The 17,563-nt window shown below is 45.2% G+C and overlaps 1 protein-coding gene across 2 annotated transcripts in view; it reads right to left on the reverse strand.

Moving 5' to 3' along the window:
* Positions 1-17,563, reverse strand: part of ARHGAP22 (Rho GTPase activating protein 22) — a 125,673-nt gene that overhangs the window by 102,150 nt on the left and 5,960 nt on the right. For both annotated transcript variants that reach the window (XM_070470999.1, XM_070470998.1), the window contains exon 2: positions 1,460-1,547. In XM_070470999.1, coding sequence (XP_070327100.1) covers positions 1,460-1,547 — 88 coding nt within the window. The remainder of the gene's footprint in view (positions 1-1,459; positions 1,548-17,563) is intronic.

A 17,563-nucleotide genomic window follows, 5' to 3' on the forward strand; every position in this document is an offset into this window, starting at 1 on the left:
CTATACCCTGGGGTCCCTCTGTTGCCACCTTCCAATGTGCACTTTCAGCACCAATATTCTAGATGAAATAGTCAAATGAAACCATGGGTACTTGAATTTTCAACATGGAGCATGCAATTGGGAGGGTCTCCCTGCACTTAACCTGCAGACTGTGTCCTGGAGCTCCCAGTATGGACAGAGCAAAGGTGAACACTGGTTGTCCCAGGCTTGGATCCATTCACTTCCGCTCCTAATGTGCCATAGCTTGCTGGGCTGATCTGTGCCTGAGCTGACCTGTCCCGTGGCCAGATCACTTCGTCAGAGTGGTTGGGTGGCCGTGCCACTTGGGACCGTACATGTACTGGCTCATGGATGCCAGTGAGGCCTTGGCACACTCGGTCCACAGCCACGACTTCCCAGAAGAAAGTCAAAATTCAGATGATGCATGATCGGATGTGATGATGAGCTGCCTGTAACTGACGCTCTTGGTGCCCTGCCCAGACCCCCCCAACACTTGCATGTTCCCATCCACACTGGCAGCCTCTTTCCTTAAGTACCTGCAACTTTGCCTAAAGACTTTTTCTGAATGCAGGGAACTTGGCCAAGTGCAGGGCAGGCCGGAAATGCCAGAGTCAGCCTCCCATGGAGCAGCTCTCAGTGAAAGGCTGGTGGGAGTTGGTGGGCAGACCCGCAGCCCCCTCACTCCTTGGGTGAAAGGCCTCTGAATCCCTCCACTGGAGCTGAGCCCCGGTGCTCACGACAGCACTAGCTCACTAGTACACCCTGCTGGCTCTCCCCTCTTCCTGCTCCTTTCCCCGTCATATGTGCTTTCATCTCCAGAAAAATCATTCAGCTTCCTTGTCTGAAGCTCTGCCTCTAGGATAGGTCAAACTTAGTAAAACGCCACCTCTCTGTAGAAGCTGGCCCGTGTGTAAACAGACTGATTCATTTGCAAGACGCATTGACTTAGTAAGAATCACATTTTAAAACTGGGAACTTTAAAAACCTGCTTTGTAACTGCAAATATAATAGCAGTTCTTTGAGTTAAATTATTTCCCTACATCTCAGTTTTCTGTTCTGGGATTCATGATAGAGCTTATTTTAATGCTCTATACCTGTGCTCATGGTTTTTCTTGGACTTATTTTCATGTGACTCAGATATTGTGTTTGGACCTTCACTCTAAGGCATCCTCATTGATTGCTTTCCTCTCTTGTTTTATTTTGAATTTTAAAATCCACATTTTCCTCTCATCAAAGCTAACTACCTAGATAATTGATTGAGTTTTTGAAATTCTCCCCAAATTTACAAGATCATCTAGATTTGACCCAAACCTCTGAATTGTGCTTAGAGACAGAGCTCACTTTTGTGCAGAGAGGAGTGTTGTAATGATGGCCCTTCCCAGGCCAGAGCTGCGGTGACACCCCCACTGGGGCCACCAGGGCCAGCGCCAGCACAGAGCTGAAGGGTGCTCAGGCCTACCTGGGCTGATCTCAAAAAGGTGCTTTCCTGGGTCCTCAGGGCCAGGAAGAAGTTCAGTCACCTGGGTCCCTTGTAGAGAAATAAAGCCCTAAACAGAGAAAAAAACACAAACATGAGATGGCTGGGAAAGGGCCTCTGTGGTCAGGGTTCTGGGGGGAGGGTGAAACTGAGGGTCAGAGTCCCAGTCCCCCAGGCCCTGGCTGGGTAGGTTGGGAGCAGCACAGGCCTCCTCTCCATGGCAGGGATGGGGTACAGAGGAGGCCCTGCATGGGGACCCCACTCAAGTGGAATGGCACTACCTTCTAACACTCTTGGAGGTACTTGACTCACAGGAGACTGCCCAGGGTTATCACTCTTCTGGTTAAGGCATCAGTAAGCATCTGGTAAGCCCATCAGCAGCAGGGAAGGAGACTCCACATTAGGGGGGGGGGGGGCTGTACCAGTGTGCCCATTTTAGGTTTTCGGAGGCAGGAGTTTTAGGTGGGAGAGAGTCCAGGAGAGGAAGGCTTCTTGCATGTAACTGTCCAGGAGGTGACATGGGGGAAGAGATCTGTATGAGCCCAGCTAGGCCCCCTCCTGGCTGGGTGAGACTTCATTTCTTTACCCGTTACATGGGCGTCAGCTAGCATGCAGAAGGTACCCAGCACAAATCATGCCTCAAGCCCGGAATATCCCTGTGTGTACATTACAGGGGGTGGGGCCCTGTGGGGCCCACCCTCTTCTCTAATGCTGAAATCTGGTAGCCAGGCTGAAAGACGCAGAGAAAGAGCATGGGATATAGAGACCTGCAGGTTGGCTTTGAGCCTCTGTGCTGCACTTATAGGCTGGGTGACTCCTTAACCTCTCTGAACCTCAGTTTGCATGTCTGTACAATAGGATAGTAACTCCCACTTCTCAGGGGCACTGAGATACCAGATTCCTGTTGAAGAAATCCTGTTCTAAACAACAAGGTGCTATTATAACCATCTTGACTCACCCTGTCCCCACACACGGGGTTAGGAAGGGCCTCATTCATCCCCTTTCTCAGTGTTAGTAACTGATGTCCACTGAGGCCTTTCATTCATGCTCAGATTTGTTCAACTCAGGCTACATACAGCTCTAGCTACACGTTATTGGTTCTCTCCATGGGAAATTCATTTTCAACTCCATACCTACACTCTAATTACCAGGGTTCAGATCCTGGCTCAGCGACTTCCTAGCTGTGTGACCTCAGGCAAGTTGTTTAACCTCTCTGTGCAACCTCCCAATTTCCTTGCCTAAGAAGTAAGAATAATAATAGTCCTTTGTCAGGCTGTTTGTGAGCACCAATGAATTAGTACTTGGGAAGCCCTCAGAGGAGTACCTGGCACAGTGAAAGCTGTGCATTTGCCAAATAAACCCCAGCTCTTACTCTGTGTCAGGGTTCCATGCCAAGTGAAGAACGTCACCCCTACCGGAACTTTCCCAGGTGACTGGCACCATCTACATGGTGGCCTCCAGGCCCCACTCCCACATGTGATCACAGAGCACTCTTCTTTCCATCCCTATCTTTTCCCGGCAATTTCTGGCTTTAAAAGGTGACTGGAGGCTCCACATGGGGGATTCGCAGATGGCTCAGTGGTATAGAATCTGCCTGCCAATGCAGAAGATGCAGGTTCAATCCCTGGGTTGGGAAGATCCCTTGGAAGAGGAAATGGCAACCCACTCCAGTATTCTTGCCTGGAGAATTACATGGACTGAGGAGCCTGGCAGGCTTCAGTCCATGGGGTTGCAAAGGGTCGGACATGTCTGAGCATGCACTCGTGGAGGCACCACGTGGCTGCTGAAGTCTTGTGCTGCATGAACACGGAGAGATGCCTTTTCTCATTTTCTCATTTAAGCGATGTAAAGGCAGAATGGCATTTTTACCCACGAATGCTTGCTTTAGAGAAATTACAGCAATAAACCAGAGAACCAGATGGTAATCGCTGTAACTGAATTAACAGTTTCTTTCCAGGGAACCTAGAGCTAGTGAGAATAAATCAGGACTGCAACCCCAGGAAGGGGATACATGTTCATTGCAGGATGTGGAAGAGATCCATCACTGGCTAATGGGAAGGGTCTCTTGTGTGAGCTGTTTTAGTAACTGTCTCGGTATAATTTTTGAGCACTTTGCTTTTTTTTCTTCTATGCTTCAATATCTGTCATCCATAAAATGGGAGTAACAATATTGACACTGACATTATTTTCTACTCCAGCTAAATGGAAAAGCAGCAATAACTCCTGTTTACAAAACTTGCACTATATTCCTGGCTCTTTGTCTAAACTACTGGATTTAATCTTTCCAGAGGTCACATAGTGGTGAGCACTACTATTCTCATCTTCTTGGACAAGCAGATGGAGGTCACAGAGGTGAAGTAAACAGTCTCCATGTACCACCGCTGGCAAGGGCGAGTTGGGATGTGTACCCGCGGGTGTCTGATGCCGGAGTACTTTCCCTCCACATTTGTGACAACAGCTGCTGGCTGACTTTGTGCGAAAGAAGCTTGCCTGGAGAGCCACCAGGCTCTGGGACCCACCAATCAATGCTCAATCAGAATCCCAGTGTGGCTCTCATCATTGCGAAGGGGCCTCAGAACTGGCTTTTCTGTTTCCGGCATGATATTTGTGATGAAAAACACATAGGAGTCAGTATGAAGCCTCCAGCATCCTTGGGCTAGGTTTCAACCTTGAGCAGGCATCAGAGTCACCCTAGGTCTTGTTAAAACAGAGTACTATGTCTGGTGGTGTTGTGGTAAATGTTTAACAACAGGCTCTCTGACATAAACAAGGCAATCTGATTTGCAGTGTCTGCCAACTTCTGTGATTTACTCCCCATGGCCAGATTCATGTCATCATCGAATGCGACTCCGAGAAGAAATTTACTGCAGTATTCCTGCTACACAAACATGATAGTGGTCAACAGGCTCTGTTCTGTTGCTGTTCAGTTGCTAAGTCATGTCGAACTCTTTGTGACCCCATGAACTGCCACACACCAGGCTTCCCTGTCCTTCACTATCTCCCTGAGTTTGCTCAAACTCATGTCCATTGAGCCGACAATGCCATCCAACCATCTGATCCTCTGTTGCCCCCTTCTCCTTTTGCCCTTAGCCTTCCCAGCATCAGGGTCTTTTCCAGTGAGTTGGCTCTTTACATTAGGTCGCCAAAGTATTGGAGTTTCAGCTTCAGCATTAGTCCTTCCAATGAATATTCAGGGTTGATTTCCTGGTTTGATCTCCTTGCTGTCCTAGAGTCTTTCAAATGTCTTCTCCAGCATCACAGTTTGAAAGCATCAATTCTTCAGTGCTCAGCCTTCTTTATGGTCCAACTCTCACATCCATACATGACCACTGGAAAAACCAAAGCTTTGACTATATGGACCTTTGTCAGCAAAGTGATGTCCCAGAGCACAAACAGTAGTAAATGAAGTCAAACAATTGGGGATGATACATTTTGAGGACTGATTACTTTTGTTATAGTTATTTTTAAAATTTATTTTATTGAAGTATAGTTGATTTACAATGTCATGTTAGTTTTATATGTACAGCAAAGTGATTCAGTTATATATATAACGGAATATATATATGTATTCATATATATACATATATATATATGTATCCACTTTTTCATATTATTTTCCATTATGGCTTATTAGAAGATATTGAATATAGTTCCCTGTGCTATACAGTAGGACCTTGTTTATCCATTGATTATCTTTGTTTTTAATATAATTTATTTAATTGCAGGTCTGTATGATTTAAATTCTAATAATGGAAATATTTAACAACTGGCTGGCAAGCAATAGCACTGATAGACCCATCCTTGGGGTTTCTGATTATAAATGTCTGGAGAAAGAAGGAGAATATGAGAAATTCCCTGGTAGCCCAGTGGTTAGTACTTGGCACTTTCACATGGGTTCAATTCCTTGGGGGAACTAAGATTTCAGGAGCCTCAAGGCTTGACCAAAAAAAAAAAAAAAAAAGGAGAATCTGCATTTCCAACCTGCTTTCTGACACTGCTGGCTCCCAGGAATACACTTTGAGAACTACTGTTTAGGGGCAAAACTTAAAGTATCCAAAGGAAGGTGCCTTTTCCATAAACTTATTCTGCACGTCAGTTTCCTCATGTGTAAAATGCGGATAATAATAGTATCTACCTCAAGAGGCTGTTGTGAGGGTTAAGTGATTCGATATTTTCACACTGGCCTTGGAGAGCCAGGTTTTGGTGGAGCTGCTGTGCCTCCGACACCTGCAGTTCCCAAGGACAAGCAGTGCCTTCAGCGCCTCAAACCATGCTCTGGACTAGAAGGGTCTGGGATCTCCCCGAGGAGCCCAAAGTGAGCGTTAGCACTTTGCAGCAGGAACAGCATCTTTAAAGGCAGTGAAAAAATCTGTCAACTTTATATTCTAAATCCAGAAAAAGTACCCCTCAAAAATAAAGGCTAAGTAAATATCTTTTAAGATATGCAAAACAAATATGAAATAATGCATCATTAGCAGACTCATCCTACAAGAATTGTTAAAGACAATTTACACAGAAGGGAAATGATGTTAGTTGTAAAAAAGGACCAAAGGAATGAAGATTAATGGAGAAATAGAAAATAGAAATATTACTGTCTGAACCACCAGGAAAGCCCCAATTATAGTAAAAACGTCATTATCTATTTTTCAAGAATCTAGAGAACAAGCAGATAAAAAAAATCAGTAAGGATATAAATGACCTGAAAAAACAGTTTTGACCAATTTGACTTGATTGCTGCCTCCTCAAGAGTAGAATATGTTTTCAAATCTCCATAAAAATTTAATAAGATGACCATGACATGACTTATTAAATGGAAAAAGGAATTAAAATATAACATATGGTCTCTGACCACAATGAAATTAAGTTAAAAATCAATGACAGAAAAATTTCTGGAGAATCCTCAAATATTTGGAAACCAATTAATATACTTCTAAATAACTCGTACATCAAAGAAATAAAAAAGAAATATTAGAAAGTACTTTGAACTGGATAGAAATGGAAACACAACATATAAAAATTTGCTACATGGACTCACTGACTTACAAAGCAAACTTTTGGTTGCCAAGGGGCAGAATGTGGGAGAAGGGACAGTTAGGGGGTTCAACATGTGCACTCTGCTATATTTAAATTAGGTAACCAACAAGGTCCTACTATATAGTATAAGGAACTCTGCTAAATGATATGTGGCAGCCTGGATGGGAGGGGAGTTTGGGAGAGAACAGATACATGTATGTGTATGGCTGAGTCCCTCTGCTGTCCACTTGAAATCATCACAACATTGTTAATCGACTATACTCCAGTATAAAATAAAAAATTTAAAAAAAATTGTTACATGCCTCTAAAGGAGTAGTTAGGAGGTAAATTACAGCACTAAATGCTGATATCAGAAAATATGAAAGGCCTCAATGACCTCAGCTTCCACCAAAGAAACTACACAAAGAAGAGTGAATTAAACCCAATGTAAAAGAATGAAAAAATAAAGATCAGAGTAGCTATAAATAAATGAAATAAATAAAAATGAAAAATAAAAAGTAATAAAGTCAATGAAACTAAAAAGTAGTTCTTATGGATAAAATTGATAAGTCTCTAGCTAGACTAAGCAAGAAACAGAGAGAAGATAAATTGCCAATATCAGGAAATGAGAGAGGTGACCTCGGTACAGATTCCTCAGTTATTAAAAGGATATAAGGTATCATAAGATAATGTTAAGAATAACATTATGTCAATAAATTTGGCAGTTTACATGAAGTAGATAAACAAACACACAAACTACTGAGGTTCTCTCAAGATATAGTTAAGTAGCCGCATATCTGGTAAGGAAATGGAATTTGTAGCCAAAAACCTTTTCACCAGGAAAACTCCAAATTCTACCAAATATTTAAGGAAGAAATAACATCAACACTACACAAGCTCTTTTGAAAACTGAAAAAAAAAGTCATGGTTGCCAGTGCATTTCATGAGGCCAACATTACTTGCATATAAAAGCAGTCAAAGACACTATAAGAAAGGGCCACTACAGACCAATATTGCTCAGGAACCTCTCCCAGCCTCAGTTTCCCTCTCTGTTCAATGGGCTTCCCTGGGAACCAAATGGGACAGAGTGGGCAGAGGGCCTGGAATGGAGCCAGACGATAGCAGCCACCCAGGAGGGCGGTGTGGTGGAGGTGTCACTAGTGAGAGCTTACAACCAGGGCTCAGACTGGGCCTTCAATGCCCGAGCAACAAGGCCAGCCTCAGCTTCCTCCTCTAGGGTGATGTGTTTTGAAGCCTCCACAGCATTGGGTTGGATGCCCGGAGAGAATAAGGGCTGTTGTTGTAATTTGTGAATTACTATATAGCCAAGGAATAGAGTCTGCTTTTAACCATTTTACGGGAGTTGGAATACATATACACATATAAAAATAATTATCAGTTCAGTTCAGTTGCTCAGTCGTGTCTGACTCTTTGTGACCCCATAAGCCGCAGCATGCCAGGCCTCCCTGCCCATCACCAACTGCTGGAGTCTACCCAAACGCATGTCCATTGAGTCAGTGATGCCACCCAACCATCTCATCCTCTGACATCCCTTTCTCCTCCTGCCTTCAATCTTTCCCAGCATCAGGGTCTTTTCAAAATAATTATAGGGGTTTGTAATTATTGTGATGTTGCCACTTAATGTGGGACTCAAGCAGGTCCAAGACTGAGGCTTGGTTTTCTTACCTGTACAAATGAGGACATTAACCTCTATCCTTTGTGCCTCACTAGGCTGCCCGAACTAGTGCTTTGTAAAGTGCTAAAGGCTGAATGAATACAAGTACTTGTCACAATTATTATTTTAAAACCTATGTTGGTCTCTATATCTGTTCATTTGGTTTGGTCCTAGGAACAACCCCCTCCCCGCATTAACACCATTCCTTGTGCCATAGAATAGGGTACAGTGTAGATTCAGCAGGCCCAGGATGGTGAAGGATGGGGTTCCTCTTTCATACTTTGTGGTGACAATCCTGGGGAGACCTCCTGCAGGGCCTGGGGTGTCTGTACTTCTCCCACCAGTCTGGGTTTTGAGCTTCACAATTGTTCTGTGATCTTCACACTCCAATCCAGTTCTCTCCCTAAACTGATCAAAGCTGGTTCTCTGGGAAGTCTTCATTCTTCATCTTGATGAGAGGGAGACTGTCTAAAGAACCAACTTCTGAAATGCTTCCTAGCAAGGGGCATGATACGATTTTCCACTGGCAGAACCTTGGAAAATTGCAGACACATTTTTAAGAGTAACCACTCGGGGTTCGTTATCTCCTGTAATTCAGACTGTGGCCTCAGATCAATCTTAGAAAGCTTTAGCCTCTGACACCCAACCAAGAACTGAATCTCTCCAAATTCTAAATAATACAGATCAGAATGAATTTCAGTGCCAAGCAGGGAACCATTCTCCTCTTTCCTTATCACACAAGCCTGTAATCACGGTCCATTACTGTCCAAAATGTAGATATTTAAAAAGGCAAACTAAAAGTTGGAGACAAATTGCTTCTTGGTTGGGGTAGTTTCTCTCCCTAAGGAGTTGAGATGAGTCACTTGTCTGGTCTCATTCTTGGCTCAGGACTTCATCCTGAAGCTTCTTCCAACAGATTCCAGAGTGACACCACCTCCCATGCACTCCAAACGCACTTGGTGTACTTGATGCGTCCCCACGCCCTGCTTCACCACCGTGTCGTGGGCCACACCTGGTCTCCTGAGAGAATCTGTCAGCCTGAGAGGTGTGTGCCTTGGGGCAGAGTATTGGGGGCACAGTACTGTGCTTTGCAGAAAGCAGGGGCCTGGGGTCTCAGCACCAGCTTCCTTCACCTCCCTAGATGATCACAGGCCCTGAAGCCCTCACTGGGAGGGCTGCCCACCCCACGGCCCGAGCCCACAAAAGTCTAGCTAGGATCATGGGTGGGCCTGGGGCCTGGGGTCTGGGCAGAGCCCTCAGCAACCCTCCAGCCTCAGAGCCAACTACCTCTCCCAACCCAGGAGAGAATGCTCTTTCCAGGGTGGGTGGGTCCTCCTTCGATGGTCTTGGATTTCCCTGTGGTTAGCTCTGTGTCACTCCAGGACCCTGGTCTAGGTTCTGCCCCAAACAATGAAACCCTGACTCCCTGAGGGACACCTGGGGACATTTCTTCAATCGGTCCCATCTCTCTCCAGAGGCTGTGGGATTGAGGCTGTGCCCGTGGTCCCAGCACTGTGACACCTCGGGCTCCACCTAGGCGAGAGGTCCCAACACAATCACCCCCCAGGCCCTTGTCATTAATGCTGTGACCATGTTCATGAGAACAAGGTGTGATCCTATGTTGCAAGGCATCTGTGTGAAGCCAGCACTCACTAGGTTTAGTATCCTGGCCCCTCTGCATCACTGTGCCAGGCCCAATGCTGCCGTGCTGAGTAGCTTTCTAGAGACACAGGGGAATGAATGCTTGTGACAAGGGCCAGCGTGCTTACACGGGGGCTTCCTAAATCCTCTGGTGGTGACAGGGCTCTGGTCAATCAGGACTGGGCGGAAGTGACATCATCCACTTCCAGGCCTGGTCCTTTACAAAGTCTGTGTGACTTCCAGCCTTCTCTCTTCCCTCCCTCCCTGCTTCAACCTCGGAGGCCACAGAGATGGATGAGGCTGCCGTCTGGTCCACAGCAGACTTGCCGCAGCAAGAGGTAAACTATTATTGCATTTAGGTGCTGGGATTTCAGGATTTAGCACTGTTTAACTGATTAGGTATACTGAGCAGATACATTTTAGGTAATTTTGCCCCAAACCGCTCACTTGGCACCATAAAATTTTTAATATCATAGTACTGTTGAAACACTCTATTTCTATGCAAAGCCACTTAACTAACAACAATTATCCTCTTGCTCCTCTGACTGAATGTTGGGAAGGAGAACCAATGAGAGGGCAGATCCATCTACTAATGTCACAGCCTTGGGGGTCGGGGAAGCTGGCATCTGCCTAGCTCTGTGGTCAAAATGCTGAGCAGGACATGGCAGAAGGTCTGGGTTCTGGCCTCCAACCACAACAGCTGGAGAACCCCCTTCCTCCCTGACCCTTCGGACTGGAGCATGGGAAACCCAGTAAGGATACAGGTCACTATCCAAAAGGGGTGATGGCTCCCACTGTCCCTGGCTGAATGCCCAGCCTGTAAAGGATCCCTGTTGAGCAGTGGCAGTCCTGGGAGTGTGAAAAAATGCCCCCATTTCTCCTTGGCTCAATGGACCAAATAGGAGGTCTCTTTGCCTCCTTAAAATACCTGGTATGCGAGGTGAAGTTTAGGGAGAACTACCCCTACTTCCTCTTGTGTCCTTGTGATGATGGCTGCGTTGGTCACTGCAATCAAAAGTGGATGCACTTAGAAGGGAAGCAGCCATCAGAAGGCATGAACTCTGAGCTTTCTAGCAGGGAATGAAACTTCACCGGTCAGCCACTTCTTTCCAATACATTCTCTGACCCAAGACTCAGGCAGATGTTTCAACTTCTGCTGCACTGAGGTGCTAACTCTGCCCTTGGCCCACGTGGCAGGTTTGGAGATGCCTCTGCCTCGGAACCAGGAGCCCTTGATAAGCAGCACTGCCTGGCCCCTGCCCATGTGGTGAGGAGACCGGGGGACGTGGCTGCTCCACAGCCAGAGTCTGCAGCACTGAACCACAGAGGTGCTCTTCCATGCACTGTCCCTGCCACGTTTCTGGGGTTACACCGCTTCCAGCCTTCTCTGCCCATGGTGAGTAGGCTGCCTTAGAGGCTCCCCTACCATTCAGGTTGGCCTGGACCTTGAAGCTCACTCCCTGGGAAGCTTCTTTCTGCTCAGAATACCTACTGTCGGGACATGCCAGGTCTGGGTGCTTGCCTTGGGTGAGAGGGGCTCCCTCTTGACTGGAAGTGGTTTGGTTCTGTCTTATTGCTCTCCAGGCCCTGCAATATTGCTATGCTCTGGGGTCTGTGGTCATCTGGGAGAGGGTCATCTGCTATGCTGTTTAGTTGAGAGCAGGTTAGCCTGAGAAGCACGGTGTAGATTCCTTTGCACTGATCCCTGCCAGGCTGTCTTGCTGAGCAGACTGCTGCTGAGAGCACATGCTGCTTTCTGCCAAGGAAGGCACACTCCCATCCGGATCCTCTGTGAAAGATCATTCAGGAAGCCTACCCACTGTCCTCAGCAGACAAGGCAAGGCAGCAAAGTCACAGCAACACCCTTAATCCATTTTGTTGATAAACTGTAATTTAGTCCTCAACTAATGCATGAAGGGGCTGCTGCTATTAAGTAACTTCAGTTGTGTCTGACTCTGTGTGACCCCATGGACGGCAGCCCACCAGGCTCACCCATCCCTGGGATTCTCCAGGCAAGAACACTGGACTGGGTTGCCATTTCCTTCTCCAGTATGAAGGAGTTAGAATGTACCAAATACAATAGGTAAGTTATGCTCATCTAAACAATGAATAAGATATGTTTTCCATGCTGCCTCAATGGTATTTGATTCCATTTTTTTGACTTGTAATTGACCAAATGAGTCATTTACCAATCAGTCTTCCAGCTATTACTGTAAATTAACTGGGTTCAATTGAAAGCCAAAGGATTGATCTATTTTAAGTGGAAGGCATTTAAATACTGGAAGCAAATATCCGTGTTGACTTAAATTAGCAGACCCTGAGAGAAGCTTATTATATTTCCACCAACAGGCAGACACACTGGAGGAAACACAGAAGTCATTTTTAGAAGGTGAAGATCCATTCTGTAGGCAGTGACAGTTTGAGCACAAAATAATTCAGGGCAACCAAGACACTTGGCAGCTGTGATTTACATACTCCTGAGCAAGTCATCAGGCTTCTTAACAGCTGGATTTTCTTTCCTCACAACAGTGGCAAACTCTCACCACATATTGATGAGCTGTAGGTACTCCTAAGGTACTGTGTCATTGCTACTCCAGGGGTCACTTTCAGAATCACTGCTGTATGGTACGAGATAAGCTTGAACACATATTTGGGGATGGTTATATTTTTCCTTGATATGTCTGATGCAGAAAAAAAAATTACTTTAATGAAATAGCTTAAAACTTGTTCAAAAATGACCTGGCTGCTGTAGCCAATTCTAAATTTACTAAATACATTTCTGTTTGATTTTAAATAACTATTTGGTAAGAATTTTCATTTTGATCTGTTAGTGGAGCAGAGTTACATTTCTCAAATGGCTACAAAAATATAAAGTATCCCATAAAGAAAAGCCATGCCTTCTGATATTGGAACCTAAATAAATGATTTTTTTAAAAGAAAACAATAAGACTCTGGTGAGTAATTCTTCACAAAAGCAGCATTTGAAATTATCCCCAAGGGCATTTGAAATAAGAAGACATTTATTGTTTAAGTTTTCTTCTGCAGCACTAATGGCAAAGTTAATACCAATATGCAATTAGCTCATGGTTATTTCTATCGCCCTGTGGAGGACATCTGCATAACGGCTACTGAGCTCTTCTGAGGTGGCGAGTGGGCCTTGTCCTTCCCTCAAACTCATGCGGGTTCCTTCTGAGCACAGCTGCATCATTTGGAATTTGCTGTGGTGAGATCTATGGGGGCAATTAAGGAGGTAACTCAGCATCAGGGACTGGAACAAAGTACCCTTCATATTTGGAGGGGGGGCATGGTAGCCTCTGTGCAATTCTATTTGTTCTGACTATGGCTTTTGGAGGTTCACAGAATAAATGTAATCTTATTTGCATAAGGACGCAGGGGCCGGATCTAGTACCTTTCCCGAGATTTCTCTTTAAATAATTTATTAAGTTTGTCTCTCATATGGGTAGTTCAGTTTCCTGAGCATCCTGGCTGCTGGTGATTGGAATGGGCTAGAAGGCCCAAGGATGTCTCAGTTGGGGCCATAAGGTCTGTCTCCTCATAACTGTGTCATCCACTCAAGCATCCTCACAGTATGGCAGGGCTTCCCAGAGCAAAAGCAGAAGCTGTTTGGTATCTCAAGGACTGAACCTAGAACTTGCATGGCATCACTTCTGCCCTCATTCTATTGGTCAAGTAATCACTAGGGCAGCTCAGGTGCAGAGGAGAGGAAGGAGACTTTGTTTCTCATTGGGCTCATATGCATGTAAGTCTTAGCTTTCATTTAGATTCAAACTCATGAAGTAAGGCAGGGCCAAGATCAGGGCCATGCTGCATGCCACTGGATTTCCCCTGCTTGACTGAGCTGGGTGATTGCCAAACCTTCACTGGGTACAGTTCTACCCAGGTGAGGAGGTCACCACTAGGGCATAATCTTACTTTCACGGCAGCCCTATAAGGTAGATGTGGGTATGCTCATCTCACAAAGAGAAAACTGAGGCTTAGAGAGGGCAATAACTTCTCTGGTTACTAGCTAGTAAGCCAAAATCTAGAACTCTGTCATTCTCTGTCATGCAGGATTCAACAACTCACTGAAATCCAGACACCTGTGTGTTCATGATCGTCTTGATGCCCACTGGTCTGGACTCCTAGTTGGAAAAGGTAATACAGGGTTGCTCTCAGGGAGCCTCATGGTTTCGGGTGGTCCGCGCTTTCAGGATCTGTCACCTGTTTTCACATTTCATTTTAGAAGCCTCCTTGGAGGACTTCTATCTTAGATACCATTCCAAGGATTACAGGAATCTTGTCTCCAAGTGTTTAGGCAGCACTGACATCACTACAGCTGCCAGCTGCCATTTGTCCAACCCTCAGGGCAGCCCCAGAATATCACACCCAATGTGGGAGCAAGAAGGCTACAAAGATCTGTACAAACCTACAACTCGTAGGTGGTATAAATGGGATTTGAACCCAGGTTCTCCGATTCCAAATATTGTTTTCTTTCCATGGAATGAAAGCCTCCATTTCACCCTTCTGAGCATCACTTTCTCCACCTGCACAATGAAAATGGATTGTACCTGCCCTTGTAGGGCTGCTGTGAGGCTCAATGGAAATTATGAATGTTATTTAATTTAGAGTAAAAAATTATGAAATTATTTAAAAAGTATTTATTTAGCATCTACTAGGAGTCAGGCACCATTCTGGACACTGAGGACACCACGGGAAAACCAATCAAACAAAATCCTGACCGTGATGAGCTTACATTCTAATAAGTGAAGGCAGTAAAGTAAGTTTCTTGCCACCTATCGAGCACTTTACAAGAACAATGAAATATTTTCCCACCAAGGATCTAATACAAGGCTGGATCAGAGTGTTCACTCATTTAGTCAATTTATTCATTTCTTCATTCATTCATGTAAGCATCAAATATTACTGAATCAGTTATGGGTCAGGCACCATGCTAGGTGGTGGGAAAAGATAAGTGGTAAGTAGACAAGAGGAGAAGGGGGTGACAGAAGATGAGATGGTTGGATGGCATCACTGACTCGATGGACATGAGTTTGAGCAAACTCAGGGAGATAATGAAGGACAGGGAAGCCTGTCCTTCCGGTCCTCCCGACTCTTCCACAAAGAGTTGGACACAACTTAGCAACTGAACAACAACAACAACAAAGATAGATAGAGGTCCCACTTGAATGAGGTTTACAGCCTAGAATGAAGAAGATATGAAGCTAAGAAACTTTTATAAAATACCAGTAGTAACATCAACAGTGGCAACAACGATAACAACAATAGTGACCTCTAGGCTGGTTTGAATAACAGTTTACAACCGATGAAGGATGCTTAGTTACGGTTTACTGAGTCAACTCCAGCTGAGTTGAACTTACAAGGTCTAACTGTGAAAGAGCATCTGACACATAGCTTGCTCTGTGACTTGCTGTGAGCACACAGTGGCTCAGACCAGCCTGATGGTATCTTAATCTTGCCCCCAGATAGAGCTAAGGGCAGAGTCTTACTAGCCAAAGCTATGAGGTTCTGCGGGCAGACATTAAACAGACTTCAGGCGCTATGGTAACATACTCACTAACCTAGGCCTGATGCCAGTCCCCAGTCCCCTCATAGGGAACATGGAAACAACACAGGCACCTTTCTCAGGGGCCAGGACCCAGGGAGCCAGCTCACGACAACACTGGTTTTGTCTCTGACGTGCAAGCTGGTAAACAAAGCCTGGAGGAAAGGGGTGACTGGCTGCCTGTTGGAACATTCCCCGTGACCTTCAAGCTTTCGGGTCAGATGGTGTCTTTCCTCCCTTGAGGTTTTCTCTTTCTTAAAGGCTGCAGGTTTCTGATCGCCTAGTATTAATGTCTGCTCCTAGAAGTGCATCTGCTTTCCCATCCATCTTGTCTCTCTTCCCCCCAATTCCAAGCTTTTACTCTAAATTAAATCAAACTTTAAATCAATCTTCTCTCCCACTGCTGAGCCTCCCATTACTTATGCTCCTGGAAAACAAAACAAAACAGAGCTTAGCCTGCTCTCAAAGTGATGTTTAAATTGCCTCTGCTAGAACCTACAGCTGTGTCAGCCACCCGGGCGTAGATTTGAGACTCTGCCACCCCGGGATGCAAGCATCACCTCCCACACTTTGTCCTCTGCTGCTTCCACGGTTCCTCAATCCCTTAATTCAACACCTGGAAGTTTTCAAGGACAACAGCCCCATCTGATGGTTTTTCTGCCTCCAGCCTGGTGCCCTCCCAACCCCTGCCTGGGCTGTTGTAGATGATTTTCCTCTTGGAGCACTGAAAACTAAGTCTGAGCCCCCAAAGCCCACAGCCCCTCAGTGCTGCCAGAATAAGGATCCAGCCTCTGAGTGTGGCACCCCAGCCCTCCACATGCAGCTTTTGGTACCACGTGCAGGTTGGGTTCCTGCCAACACAATGAGCCTCTCACTCCTGCTTCAGAGACCCAGGGCTCCTCCCTGGCTGTGAGCTGCCAGACTCAAGCCCCCCTCCCCTAAGTTCATTTTAAACACATTTTCTAAGTACCTTCAATGTGCCAGGGCCAGCTCTGCAGGGGCGGGCTGGGCTTGGCGGCTCTGTCTGGAAGGGGGCGCCCATCGTCTGACCTCTAGGCTGCTCCCCTTTCTCGTTATCTGAAGAGAACTGTCTGGGGCTGTGTCCCTGCTGCATTCCTTTTCTGCTTTTCATTTTTCTTTTCTTGTTTAACTTAAAATATTTTAAAATATAGACTTAAATAAATACAGCCTCCCTGTGAGAAATTAAAATGCAATCACCCCTCAGTACTGGGGGTGGATTCCCATACTGCTGCTCTCCCTGTGAAGTTATCCAAATCCTTGGATTCTCAAGTCCCTTATATAAAATGTGTAGTATTTGCATGTAGGGGCTTCCCAGATGGCGCCAGTGGTAAAGAATCCTCCTGCCAATACAGGAGACACAAGAACTCAAGCATATCCTCCCATATACTTTTTGAAAGCCTCTCTAGTACAATGTCAACGCTGTGTAAATAGTTCCCAGTGTACAGCAAATTCAAGTACTGCTTTTTGGAAACTTCTGGAAAATTTTTTTCTGACTAGTTTTAATCCCAGTTAAGTTCACGGCTGTGGAACCCACGGATATGAAGGGCCAACTGTAGCACAAATAAATCTCAAGTTTTTTGATCATCACCCCATTTTCCATGTTCTCCCCAAAGTCTTGCCCTATAGCTTTGATTTGTAGTAGTCATATTCTGAAAATTCCAAAATTATTTTAGCCTTATTTCCCTTATTTTTTTTAAGTGAAAGTTCTATCTCATACTAGTTTTAGAGAATCAAGTAGTTCTGCCAGGCTTATTATAAGGCAGCAATTTCTTCCTCTTCTACCATTGCCCACATCTTAGTCACCACTTTCAGCTCTTTTAGGTGAGTTTTTTTCTTTTCTTATGTTTATTTCTAAATATACGCTTATATCACTGTGTATTGATTTAAAATTTAGGGATTGGGAAGCTCCCTGGCAGTCCAGTGATTAAGGCACCCTGCTTCTACTGTAGGGGGTGCAGGTTTGATCCCACATGCTGTAGAGTAGCCAAAACAAAACAAAAAAATGAAATCAATAAATGACTTTTGTGTAAATAAATGACTTCTGTGTAAAAAATTTTTTAGGCATTAGCTATGGAATTCCCAGCATGGAAGTTTGAACTTTTGCTTTATTTAACTCCCCTCCCAGCCCTACTCCCCTACAATGTGACTTCCAGAGCCTCCACAATACTTTTGC

The sequence above is a fragment of the Odocoileus virginianus genome, chromosome 7 (genome assembly GCF_023699985.2).
Source record: "Odocoileus virginianus isolate 20LAN1187 ecotype Illinois chromosome 7, Ovbor_1.2, whole genome shotgun sequence".
Classification (NCBI taxonomy): Eukaryota; Metazoa; Chordata; class Mammalia; order Artiodactyla; family Cervidae; genus Odocoileus; species Odocoileus virginianus.